Raw genomic sequence first — 12,032 nt, 5'->3', positions numbered from 1 at the left:
AGCTGCCAGGAAAAGGGAACAGTTAAGGAACAAGGGCCGACTTGTAAGTAAAGGTACAGGTGGTCGGTGAATAGCTCTTCCCAGAGGGAATAAAAGAGGAGTGAAAGGAGAGTTGTGTTTGCAGAAGACAATTAGTTCAATTCATTAGGGTGGAGATCTGTTCCTGACTTCTTGCCAAGCAATTGCTGCTACAGTGTAGCGTTTGGAAGATATAGGCCTGGCAACTCTCGCAGCCTGATAAAGGTCTGTAGTTGTGAAACCTCATGAAAGACTGTGCGCCTGGACTTTGCTGGAGAGGAACTCACTTCAACCTAAATAAAACGGGTTTTATCGGGACGAGTCATCTGCTTCATGATCTTGGGAAGCCTGGGTCAGAACAAAGAGGTCTGCAGGGTTTCAGCAGTGTGTGTGTGTGTGTGTGTGTGTGTGTGTGTGTGTCACAATGACATCATTCTTCCGTTTTGTGCTCCAGCCATCTCGCCAACGTTGGGTATATAAAAAAAGCTTTTGCCCCCTTCCAGCCAGCCAGCCACCCACCTGGGCCCCTGGCGGAAACCCTAAAATAAGATTGCCCTGTGTGTCATCACACACACACACACACAGAGTCCCCAAAATATCCCCTGGGAAAGAAACACGATGCAAACCAGCCCTTTCGCCCCCACACGCAGCCAGGTCTCCAATTCGTTGTCCAAAACCAGGGAAAATTCTCCACCATCTCTGATATTTGGACTAGACTAGAAGACCTCTAAATGTCTCCCTCCGCCCCCCCCCTTCCCGGCCTTCCGATTCTCTCGTTATTCTGCTCCTCCCTCCTCCCAAGATCCCTTCTCCTCCCCAAGGCCCTTCTTTGCCTCTCCCCTCTTCCAAATATCCTGGCCTCCTCTGATTGTTGACTCGTGTGGTCTTTCTTTTTCCTTCCGTGCTGGGCTCTGGCTTGGGGTCACCCCCACAAGCCCCCTCTTCCTCTTCCAGGCGATGCGGCCCCTTCTTCCTTTTTCGGCTTGGATCCAGGCCTTGGGACCACTTCCAGCCTCTCCTTTTCTCTTCCTTCCCCCTCCTCCCCAGCTCAGTTGCAAAACTCACTGGCAACACCCCTACCACCACCCCCGCCCCCAAATAACCCTAATTCTAATCCTAATGCCTTTCCTTTTCCTGGCTTGGATTTCTCTTTCTCTCTGTGCACCCACCGTGGGTTTCTAAAGTTGCATCAAGTTATTATTTCTTCTCCAAGTCTTCTCAGCTCTTATAAGGGGGCAACTACGTGTCGTCGTCCGTCCGTCCCCCCCACGATGCCTTTGATCTCCGGCCAAGCCACCCACCCAGCCCGCTTCCCATGTCTTTGTTCCTCGAAGACCGGGCAAAGGGGGGAAGTGGAGGGGGGGGAGTTGTCTGGCTTTTCTCCAATCCCTTCTCTTTAAAAAAGAGAAAGAGGTGGGGGGGAGAAGAAGGACAGAGAAAAGAGAGGGACAGAAAGGGCAAGAGAGAGAGAGAGAGAGAGAGAAAGGAGAGGGAGAAAAAAAAGAGAAAGGAACAGGAAGAGAAAGAAACGGAGAGGGAGCGATAGAGAGGAGAGAAGAGAGAGAGAGGGGAGAAAGAAAGAGAGAATGGAACAGGAAGAGAAAGAGAGAGAGGGGGAAGAGACAGAGAGAGGGAAGAAAGAGAGAAAGAAAGATGGAGGAGAGAGAGGAAGAGGGAGAAAGAAAGAAAGGAACAGGCGGAGAAAGAGAGGAAGTGGGGAGAGAGAAAGGGAGAGGGAGAAAGAGAGAGCAACAAGATAAGAAACAAGAGAGAGAGGAAGACAGAGAGAGGAAGAGGGAAAGAGAAGAGACAGATGGAGAGAGAGGAACAGGAAGAGAGAGGAAGAGAGGGAAAAAGAGAGAGGAACAGGACAAGAAACAGAGGAAGAGAGAAGAATGTGAGAGGAAGAGGGAAAGAGGAAGAGAGAGAGATGGAGGGAGAGGAACAGGAAGAAAGAGGAAGACAGAGGAAGAGGAAGAGATAAGAGTAGAAGAGAAAGAGAGGAGGGAGAGAGGACGGGAGAGAGAGAGAGAAAACAGGAAGAGAGAAAGAAAGAGAGAGGAAGAGAGAGACAGAGAGAAAGGAAAAAAAGAGCAACAAAGAAAGAGAGGAGAGAGAGAGAAAGACAGACTGACTGACTGGGGTCACTTTTAATTCTTTCAAGCTGCAGCTTAAACCCAAGAGCAAAACTTTTTCCCAGTAGCTAAAAACATGAAAATTTGGAACAGGACAAGGAAAATAATAAAGGGAAGTGGAAGAGAGAAACTGCGGACAATAGCAGGCTTCCCACTGCTCCCCCCACCCCATTTATTTATTTATTTTTAAATGTAAAATAACAAAAAATCCTCGGGAAAGCACCCAAACAGCCTTGAGTCTTTCAAGGAACCGTTGTGTAATCAGGAGGGACGTGATTGAGAAAAGAGGTGAGGATGCAAGGATATTTATGACTAAGTGAGCTGGATGAGGGATTGGTTATTTACTTAGCAATTTATTGGTTAGAACAACCGAAGGTTTTTAAAAGAAAAGATTGGATAAGCATAGAAGAAGGTGTCCTGTGTCGGGGAAGACAGAGGGGGTGGACTAGAAGACCTCCACTAGAAGGTCCCTTCCAGCTCTGAGATTGTATGTAGCTTCCCATCTCACAATGCAGAAACGACATAAGCAAGAAAAGTGTAAAAACCTTCAGTTATGACCACCAAATAGGATTTCCCACACTGCCTTTGTCCATTAACTTGGTTTATTGAATAAGCCACCAAGACAATAATGCCAAACCATCATCCTAGGTCTACTTTAGCACATGGTTTGAAGAATAAGGTAGAACAACAGAGTTGGAAGGGACCTTGAAGGTCTTCTAGTCTAACCCCTTGCTCAGGCAGATGGTTATCTAATCTCTTCTTTAAAATTTCCAGTGTTGGAACACCCACAACTTCTAGTGGCAAGACGTTCCACTGATTAATTGATCTCACTTCTTAGTTGAGATTTGTTGTTTATGGGAACCGCTTTTGACTGCGGCTTGCTGGCTTTGTGAGGCACAGATCACAAAGTTAATACCCCAGGGGATAAAGTCCCCTAGGTTTAAAACCGTTAAATGGAAAGGTACCCCAATAAAAGACATCATATAAGCAATCCCAACTTTTTCCCATCACATTAAAAAAGAAAGAAACCCCAATTGGTTGTCCCTCTCCGCCATAAACTGAAGCTGACAAACCACAATGACTGGTTCACACAAGCCACAGGATGGGTTGAAACTCAGTTTGCTGGCTAGAAAAATGTTTTGAGGACAGAAATGGGGAAAGGAGATAGGTGGATGGAGGAAGAGGCTTTATTTGATTTAAATCAGCCAAATTTTTCTTATTCTCTCCTTACCTTTCTGAAACTGCAGTTCTCTCACTAGAAAACGAGTTTCCTTGAGTTTCCTCGCTATTACTCATTTCCATTTACCCCCCTTACAATGGGTATATTTTTCTCGAATTAGAAAGAATGGGGAGGGGAAGAGAAGAAAGGGAGGGAGGGAGGAAGGAAAGGAAGGCGAAAGAGAAAGAAGGGGAAGAAAGAAAGGGAGGGAGGGAGAGATAAAGAAGGGAAGAAAGGAAGGAAAAGAAGGAAGGGAGGGAGGAAAGGAAGGAAGGTGAAAGAGAAAGGAAAGAAGGGGAAGAAAGAGGGAGAGAGGGAGAAGAAGAAGAGAAGGCAGGAAGGAAAAGAAGGGAAAGAGGAAGGAAGAAAAGAAGGAAAGAGAAAGGAACAGAGGAGAGAGAGAGAAAGAAAGAGAAGGGAAAGAGAAGGGAAGAGAGGAAAAGAGGAGAAAGAAAGAAAGAAAGAAAGAAAGAAAGAAAGAAAGAAAGAAAGAAAGAAAGAAAGAAAGAAAGTTAGTTAGTTTAAGAGTACCTCACTCAACTTCCTCTAATGTCCTACAGTCCAGGAGAGTGGGACTCCAAACCCCTTTTTCTTTCAGGCAGACCCTTTTAATGGCCTTGTGGAATTGGGGAACATGGGATAATTCTTGGCCCAGGAAAAGAACATGACCACAAAGTAGGAATGGATGATGGGAACTCTGAAAGAAGAAGAAGAAGAAGGAGAAGGAGAAGGAGAAGGAGAAGGAGAAGGAGAAGGAGAAGGAGAAGGAGAAGGAGAGGAAGAGGAAGAGGAAGAAGAAAGAGGATTGCTAATTTTTCCACTTCAGGAGCCATTTGCAAAAAAAAAAATCCTATAGAATAGATTACACCCATAAATGCAGGACAGGACAAGACAGGACAAGAGACAGAGAGAGAGAGAGAGAGAGAGAGAGAGAGAGAGAAAGAGAGAATGGAAAGGAAAGGAGGGAAAGAGAAAGGATGAAAGGAAAGGGAGAGAGAGAGAGAGAAAGAAAGGAGGAAAGGAGAGGAAAGGAACAGAGAGAGAGAAAGGATGAAAGAAAAGGAAATGGAAGGAAAGGAAAGGAACAAAGAGAGGGGAGGAAAGGAAGACAGAAAAAAGGAAAGGGAAATGGAGGAAAGGAAGATGAAGAAGGAAAGGAAAGAAGGAAGGGAAGATAGAAAAAGGAAAAGGAAGAAAAGAAGAAAGGGAAAGAAAAGAAGATAAAAGGGAAGGGAAGATAGAAAAGGAAAATAGGAAAGGAAAGGAAAAAGAGGAGAGGAAATCAACTGACATCATGGTTAGACAGAGATGTGGGGGAAGGGTTGGGCTGGAAAGGAAAGGAAAAATCCTGAAAAGAGAAAGAAATCCGGGCCATGGGAATCCAATCAGGTCCCGTGCAAATGAGGCTGGCTGCAAAAGGAGAAGGCAGCCCTTCTGCATCCAGCTGCAGAACTCATCCAAGAAGAGGGAGGAACAAAGGATAGTAAAAAAAAAAAAAAAAACGAAGAAGGGAGGAGTAAATGAGCAAACCAGCTGTAAAGAGAAAACAGGGGTGCAAAGGTGAGGGGAAGCTTGGCAGAGGGGAGAGGCAGGAAGATGGGGCGAGAAACGCAGAGTGTGTGTGCCCCACTGCTTAAGGAAAGGTGGGGAGGAGGCAAATCAGGAGAGGAAGGTAGAAAAGAAGAAAGGAAAAGAAAGATAAAAGAAAAAGGGAGGGGAGGGAAAGAAGATAGAAAGGAAGAAAGGAAAGAAGAAAGGAAAGGAAGACAGAAAAGAAAGGAGAAGCAGATAGGGGAAGGAAAGGAGAGAAAGGAAAGGAAGAAGGAAAACAAGGAAAGGGTGGCAGGAAAGAAGGAAGGGAAGGGAAGATAGAAAAAAGAAGAAAGGGAAAGTCAATAGAAGAAGGAAAGAAAGAATAGAAGAAAGGAAAGAAAGATAGAAAAGACGAAAGGAAAGATAGGGGAAGATACAAAAGAAGAAAAATAAATAGAGGAAAGGAAAGGAAGAGGAGAGAAGGGTAGACAGAAACGAAGAAAGAAAAGAAAGGGGGGAAAGAAAGGCAGATGGAGAAGGAAAGAGGACAGAAAAGAAGGAAAGGAAAGGGAGAAGGAATAAAACAAGGAAAGAAGAAAGGAAGATAGGGGAACATAGAAAAGAAGAAAAATAGAGGAAAGGGAAGGAAGAGGAGGGAAGGATAGAAAAGAAGAAAGGAAAGGAAGTAGCAAACAAAGAAAAGAAGAAGGGAAAAAGAAAAGATAGAAGGGAAGGGAAGAAAGAAAAGAAGAAAAATAAATAGAGGAAAGGAAAGGAAGAGGAGGGAACGGTAGACAGAAACGAAGAAAGAAAAGAAAGGGGGAAGGAAAGGCAGATAGGGGAAGGAAGAGGACAGAAAAGAAGGAAAGGAAAGGGAGAAGGAAGAAAACAAGGAAAGAAGAAAGGAAAGGAAGAATGAAGTCGGAGGAGGAGGAGGTGTCAATTCCCCCACCAACCAACCAACCAACCAACCCGGGAGCCCAGAGGTCCCTGCAGGGAGAGGTCCGGCGCCTACCCTCCCTCTCCCTCCCGCAAGCCCAACGGCCCAGCGGCCGGACTCGGCCAGTGCCAACCGAGGCTCCGCCTGGGAGAGCGGGTGGCGGGGACGGGGACGGTGGGCCCCGCCGGGGAAAGGAGCCCAAAGCGGGGACTTACCTCGGGGCTGAACTGCTGATCGGCGGTGGCGGCGGCGGCGAGAGCGCAGGTCGCCCAGGCGATCGGCAGCAGCAGCAGGAGCGCGGGGGACGCCGGCCACATCGCGCGGTTGCTTCGGTCCCGAAGGGAAGAAGGGAGGGAAGGAAGGAAGGAAAGGAAGAATGAAAGGAGAGCGAAGTTGTTGATGCTGCGGCTGCTGGTGGAAGAGATTTCTCTCTCTCTCTCTTTTCTCTCTCTGTCTGTCTCGCCCGCGCCGCCTTCTGGCCCCGCCGCTCCCGCCTTGCTCGGATCGCTGAGCCGGCCCTTCTGGAGCCGGATTCGCCTCGGGGTCTGGCTTCAATTAGGGGGCGGGCGGAGGAAGGGCAGGAGGAGGAGGAGGAGAGAGGGAAGGAGGGAGGGAGGGAGGGAAGGAAGGAGGGCGAGGCCAGGCTGGTCCCGAGGAGTGAAGGAGAGAAAGGGGAAGGGAGAAGGGAGGGAAGGGAGGGGAAAAAACGGAGGGAGGGAAGAAGGGCAAGGCCAGGCTGGTCCGTAGGAGAAGAAGGAGAGAAAGGGAGAAGGGAAGGAAGGATGGAGGAAAGGGAGAAAAAGAAAGAGAGGGGCAGGAAGGAAAAGAAAGAGGGAGGGAAGGAGGGAGGGGAAGCGAGAGGGGGGAGGAAAAAAGAGGGAGAGGACGAAAAGAGAAAAGGAAGGCAGAAGGGGAAAAAAAAGGAAGAAAAGGGAAGAGGAAGAGAGGAAAAAGGGGCAAGGAGGAGGAAGAAGAGGGGAGGGGAGGGGAGGATAGGAAAAGAAGAAGAGGAAGGAAAAGAAAGAGGGAGGAAGAGGGAGGAGGAAAAGAGAGAAAAAGGAAGGAAGGAAGGAAGATCACACCCGCCTTCCTTTTCAATCCTACACAAGCTACTTGGGAGTAAATCCCTCTTACACCTGGAAGTCTTAGTGAGAGCTTGTGCAAGGAGAATAAATACACATTTTCTGGAGTATAGGCAGTCCTCAACTAACAACAGGGACCGTTCGAAATTACGGCAACACAAAGTGACTTATGACCATGTTTCGCGCTTAGGCATCCCCATGGTCACGTAATTTAGATTCAGATGCTTGGAAACTGACTCACCATCTTCTGACAATGGGGAAGACAGACTCACTTAACAACTATGTTACTAATCTAACAACTGCAGTGATTCAGTTAACAACTGTGGCAAGAAAAGTCATAAAACGGGGCAAAACTCACTCAACCCACGTCTCATTTAGCAGCATAGATCTTGGCTTCAATTGCGGTCATAAGGTGAGGAGTACCTGTATGAAAAATGGACAAAAGTTGCTTTTTTTGAGTGCTGTTGTAACTTCGGTCACTAAACAAACGGTCATAAGTCGAGGACAACCAGCAAGAAGGAAAATGCTTGGTTCATAGAACAGCCTTTAGCCTGTGATTAAACAGGAACAAGTAGGAACAGATCCCCGGTAGGAAAATTATATTCACCGTAATTTTCAGAAGGGCACTGAGTATTTACAATGTCTTTCATTCTTGACAAGAAGGCCTCAGGTGGAAGAAAATTAAATAGGAGAAAGAAAAGAGAGGAAGAGAGAGAGACGGAGAGGAAGAGAGAGAGAGGAAGAGACAGAAGAAGAGAGAGAGGAGAGAGAAAGAGAGAGAAAGAGAGAAGAACAGAGAGAGGAAGAGAGAGACAGAGAGGAAATGAAAGGGGGGAAGAGAGAGGGAGGGAGAGAGAGGGAGAGAGAGAGACAAAGAGGAAGAGAGAGAGGAAGAGAGGAAGTGTGAGAGAGAGGGTGGAAGGGAGAGGGGGAGAGGAAGAGAGAGAGACAAAGAGGAAGAGAGAGAGAGGAAGAGACAGAAGAAGAGAGGAAGAGAGAGACAGAAAGTGAGAGGGGGGAAAGAGAGGGAGAGACAGAGGAAGTGAGAGAGAGAGGATGGAGAGAGGAAGAGAAAAAGAGAGAGAGAAAGACAGACAGACAGACTGACTGACTGACTGGGGTAACTTTTTATTCTTTCAGGCTGCGGCTTCAATCCGACAGCAAAACTTGTTCCCAGTAGCCAAAAACAGGAAAATTTGGAACAGGACGAGGAAAAAATAATGAGACATAGAAGAGAGAAATTGCGGACAATAACAGGTGTCCCACGCACCCCACCCCCATTTATTTATTTTTTGAAAAAATGTAAAATAACAATCAAATGGTAACCCTGGTAGCAACCACAACTAGGTTCGAAACTCCGTCATTCAATGAAACACCCGAACGTTGCAACCTCCTTTGCTGCAGCCGTTAAATGAATCACACTGGCTTTTTGGAATGGCACTGAGTATTTTATCTTTTGCTCTTGACAACAAAGGCAGAAGCTGCAAAAAATAGAAACATCTGGAGAAAGTCAAGGTGAAAAAAAAGATATTTTTGCCTTTAACTTGATAAAGATAATGTAATCTCACTCTCTCTGTGGAACTGGCCTTTCCTGAATCGGAAAGCTTCTGGACTTCAATTCCCAGAGTTCTCAGCAGTGACTAAGCTGCTTGGAGGATTCTGGGAGTTGAAGTCTGCCTATCTCCAGTTTGGGAAGTAATGTCAGTCGGGTCTCCAAAGCAGCTATAAATGGCATGATTTTGGGCCAATCGGCAGGAGACAGGGAGTTCTAGTCCCACTTTAAGGAGAAGAAGCAGCTGGGAGATTGGAGGGAATCAAATCACCAGGAGACAGTGAGTTCTAGTCCCATTTGATGCGTCAAAGGTGACTCCGTGACTTTGGACCAATCACCAGGAACTGGTGAGTTCTAGCTCCGCCTTAGGCATGAAAGCCAGCTGGGTGACTTTGGGCCAATCACCAGGAGACGGTGTCAACTTTGGAAGCCATATTAGCACCAAACGCTTCCACACTGCCCCATTCTTGAGCCTGGGAAAATGGGAGGGGGGAATTTCTTGGAGTGTATGTAGTTAGACATGATAGCATTCTTCTTCTAAGTCAAGGTCATTTTATCTCTGCATCTGGGTGAGGGGAAATCTCAAGTTGGGAGGGATGGTGATTGGGGCATCTGATGCGATGATGGGTGCAGGGATTTGTAATTTTTTTTACTTATTGCAAGGACACCTGGAACTTTCAGATTCGGGATTTCCCAGATGTACCAGTTTACTACCCAAATAAAAAGACTTTTGAGAGGATGTCTGCCTCAGAGTTATTTGTTGGAAAGGAGGTTTTCTGGAAAGCTGACAGATGGTGAGTTCTAGTCCTACTGTAAGCACAAAATCCAACTGCATGATTTTGGGTCAATCACCAGGAGATGGTGAGTTCTAGTACCGCCTTAGGCACAAAAGCTAACTGGGTGACTTTGGGACAATCACAAGGAAACGGTGAGTTCTAGTCCCGCCTTAGGCACAAAAGTCGACTGGGTGACTTTGAGCCAATCACCAGGAGACGGTGAATTCTAGTTCTGCCTTAGGCACGAAAGCCACTTGGGTGACTTTGGGCCAATCACCAGGAAACGGTGGGTTCTAGTGCTTTAGGCATGAAAGCCGACTGGGTGACTTTGGGCCAATCATCAGGAGACAGTGAGTTCTAGTCCTGCCTTAGGTACGAAAGCCACTTGGGTGACTTTGGGCCAATCACCAGGAAACGGTGAGTTCTAGTCCTGCTTTAGGCATGAAAGCTGGCTAAGTGATTTTGAGCCAGTCCTTCCTCAGCCCAACCCACCTTGTAAGGTTCTCATTGCTGTGGGAAAATAAGAGGCAAAAGGAATACTGCATTCTGTTTACCTACCACCTTGACTTACCTCTTCAGCAATAAAGGTGGAAGAAAGTCTAATACACCTAGAGTAGTGCATCCAGTTTTGGTCTTTCAAGAAGAGACTTGTCAGAAATGGTGTAGGCTCTCCTGCTTGGGTGGGGGTGGGGTTGGACTAGATGACCTACAAGGTCCCGTCCAACTCTATTAATCTGTATCTATCTATAATCTATCTATCTGTGAAGGTTGAGAAGCAACATCTCAAGAGGTTTGCAGAGCAGAAGACAAGAATGAGTGATGGATAAAAACATGGGTGTGTACTAATGACTCCCAATTAACCTTTGTAATCTTGAGGGCCAGTGGGCCAATTTTTGTGATGTTCCTCATTTGCTGGTCTTCCTAAAAAGTCATAAGACATTCTTGGTCCATCTCACAAAAACCCTAAAACTGTTAAGATCTACTACTTCTTTTCATGGTCTTCTGTAGGCCCTTTCTAAAGGCTGGGGGGGTGGGGGTGGGACTAGATGACCTACAAGGTCCCTTCCAACTCTGTTAATCTAATCTAGTCAATAGATATAATGTGTGTATGTGTGTGCGCACACACAATATATAGGCATGCGACGTGGTTATGCACACCTATGATTTCAGCCGTTCTTTAGACAAAGAGCGAGGCCAAAAGTAAGCCCTACCAAATGGGTGCGGCTGAAACAGAAGGCTGGGATCTAATGAACCAGCTACTTGCAAAGGTAATCAAAACAACAGTTGTCGGTTGAGAAATCCCCTACCTGGAGGAAACGCATTCCAGAGGTATTAGTTTACATTTGTGCGGCCTGTGAACCAAACTAGAAGGGGGAGGAGGAAAGTTGCCCTACCTGATTGTAGCCCCAAATCAAAATGTCCGTTTTTGTGAAACGCTGAAAGCTCTCCGAGGTGGCGACTTTTTCATTTCAAGAGAAGAAGAATCAATCTTGTTTTGTTGCTACCAGAAGTCCTCGACTTACGACCGCGATTGAGCCCAAAATGGCCGTTGCTGAGTGAGGTAGTTTTCTAAGGGAGCTTGGCCTTAATTTTACAGCTGCAGTTTTGCCACCATTGTTAAGTGAATCACTGCAGTTGTTAAGTTAGTCACCCGGTTGTTAAGTGAATCTGACTTCCACATTGACATTGCTCGTTGGAAGGTCATAAAAGGGGATTGCGCAACCCCGGGATCATCATAAATATGAATCATAAATATGAGTCGGTAGCCAAGCAAATGAATTTTGAACTTATGACCCTGGAGATGCGGCCATGGTCGTAAGTGTGAAAAAGTGGTCCTAAGTCACTTTTTCAGTGTCGCTGTAACTTTGAACGGTCATTAAATGAGAGGTTGTAACTCAAGAACTACCTATAATTCATTAGGCTAATCAACTAGGGCAATCACCAGGAGATTATGAATTCTGGTCCCGCCTTAGGCATGAAAGCCCGCTGGGTAACCAGGCCAATCACCAGGAGACTATGAATTCTAGTCCCGCCTTAGGCAAGAAAGCCCGCTGGGTAACCAGGCCAATCACCAGGAGACTATGAATTCTAGTCCCGCCTTAGGCATGAAAGCCCTCTGGGTAACCAGGCCAATCACCAGGGGACTGTGAATTCTAGTCCCGTCTTATGCATGAAAGCCCGCTGGGTAACCAGGCCAATCACCAGGGGACTGTGAATTCTAGTCCCGCCTTAGGCATGAAAGCCCGCTGGGTAACCAGACCAATCACCAGGAGACTGTGAATTCTAGTCCCGTCTTATGCATGAAAGCCCGCTGGGTAACCAGGCCAATCACCAGGGGACTGTGAATTCTAGTCCCGCCTTAGGCATGAAAGCCCGCTGGGTAACTAGACCAATCACCAGGGGACTGTGAATTCGAGTTCTCCTTTAGCCCTGAAGGCCAGCCCACCACACAGGGTTGTCGTTGTGGGGGAAATAGGAGAAGAAAAGACTATTAGATATGTTTGTCTTCTTATTTGTAAAAACAATAATAATAAAGGCGGGATATAAATCCATCAATTAATCAATAACCTGCCTTTGGTCAGATCTTCTCCAACAACCCTGCAAGGGAGCACAGGCAGAACAAAACAGAAGCCATTTTGGGTTGGCCTCTCCTTCCTGAGCAATTATCAATGCCACCTTGGAGCTCTCTCTGGCTTCTGAACTCTGGCGATTTTAAGACAGCTGATATCCAACTCCCAGAATTCCCCATGGCTAGCTGGGGAATTCTGGGAGTTGAA

General features: G+C 46.6%; 1 protein-coding gene across 1 annotated transcript in view; it reads right to left on the bottom strand.

Annotated features, from left to right (window-relative positions):
• MMP14 (matrix metallopeptidase 14) overlaps positions 1–6,374 on the bottom strand; it is a 40,022-nt gene extending 33,648 nt beyond the window's left edge. The window contains exon 1 of the mRNA XM_026719504.2: positions 6,061–6,374. Coding sequence (XP_026575289.2) covers positions 6,061–6,162 — 102 coding nt within the window. The 5' untranslated portion in view covers positions 6,163–6,374. The remainder of the gene's footprint in view (positions 1–6,060) is intronic.
• Between the last annotated feature and the right edge of the window lie 5,658 nt (positions 6,375–12,032).

The sequence above is a fragment of the Pseudonaja textilis genome, chromosome Z (assembly GCF_049901715.1).
Source record: "Pseudonaja textilis isolate UNSWEBS1 chromosome Z, rPseTex1.2, whole genome shotgun sequence".
Lineage (NCBI taxonomy): Eukaryota > Metazoa > Chordata > Lepidosauria > Squamata > Elapidae > Pseudonaja > Pseudonaja textilis.
This window is presented reverse-complemented; position numbering and strand designations above follow the sequence as displayed.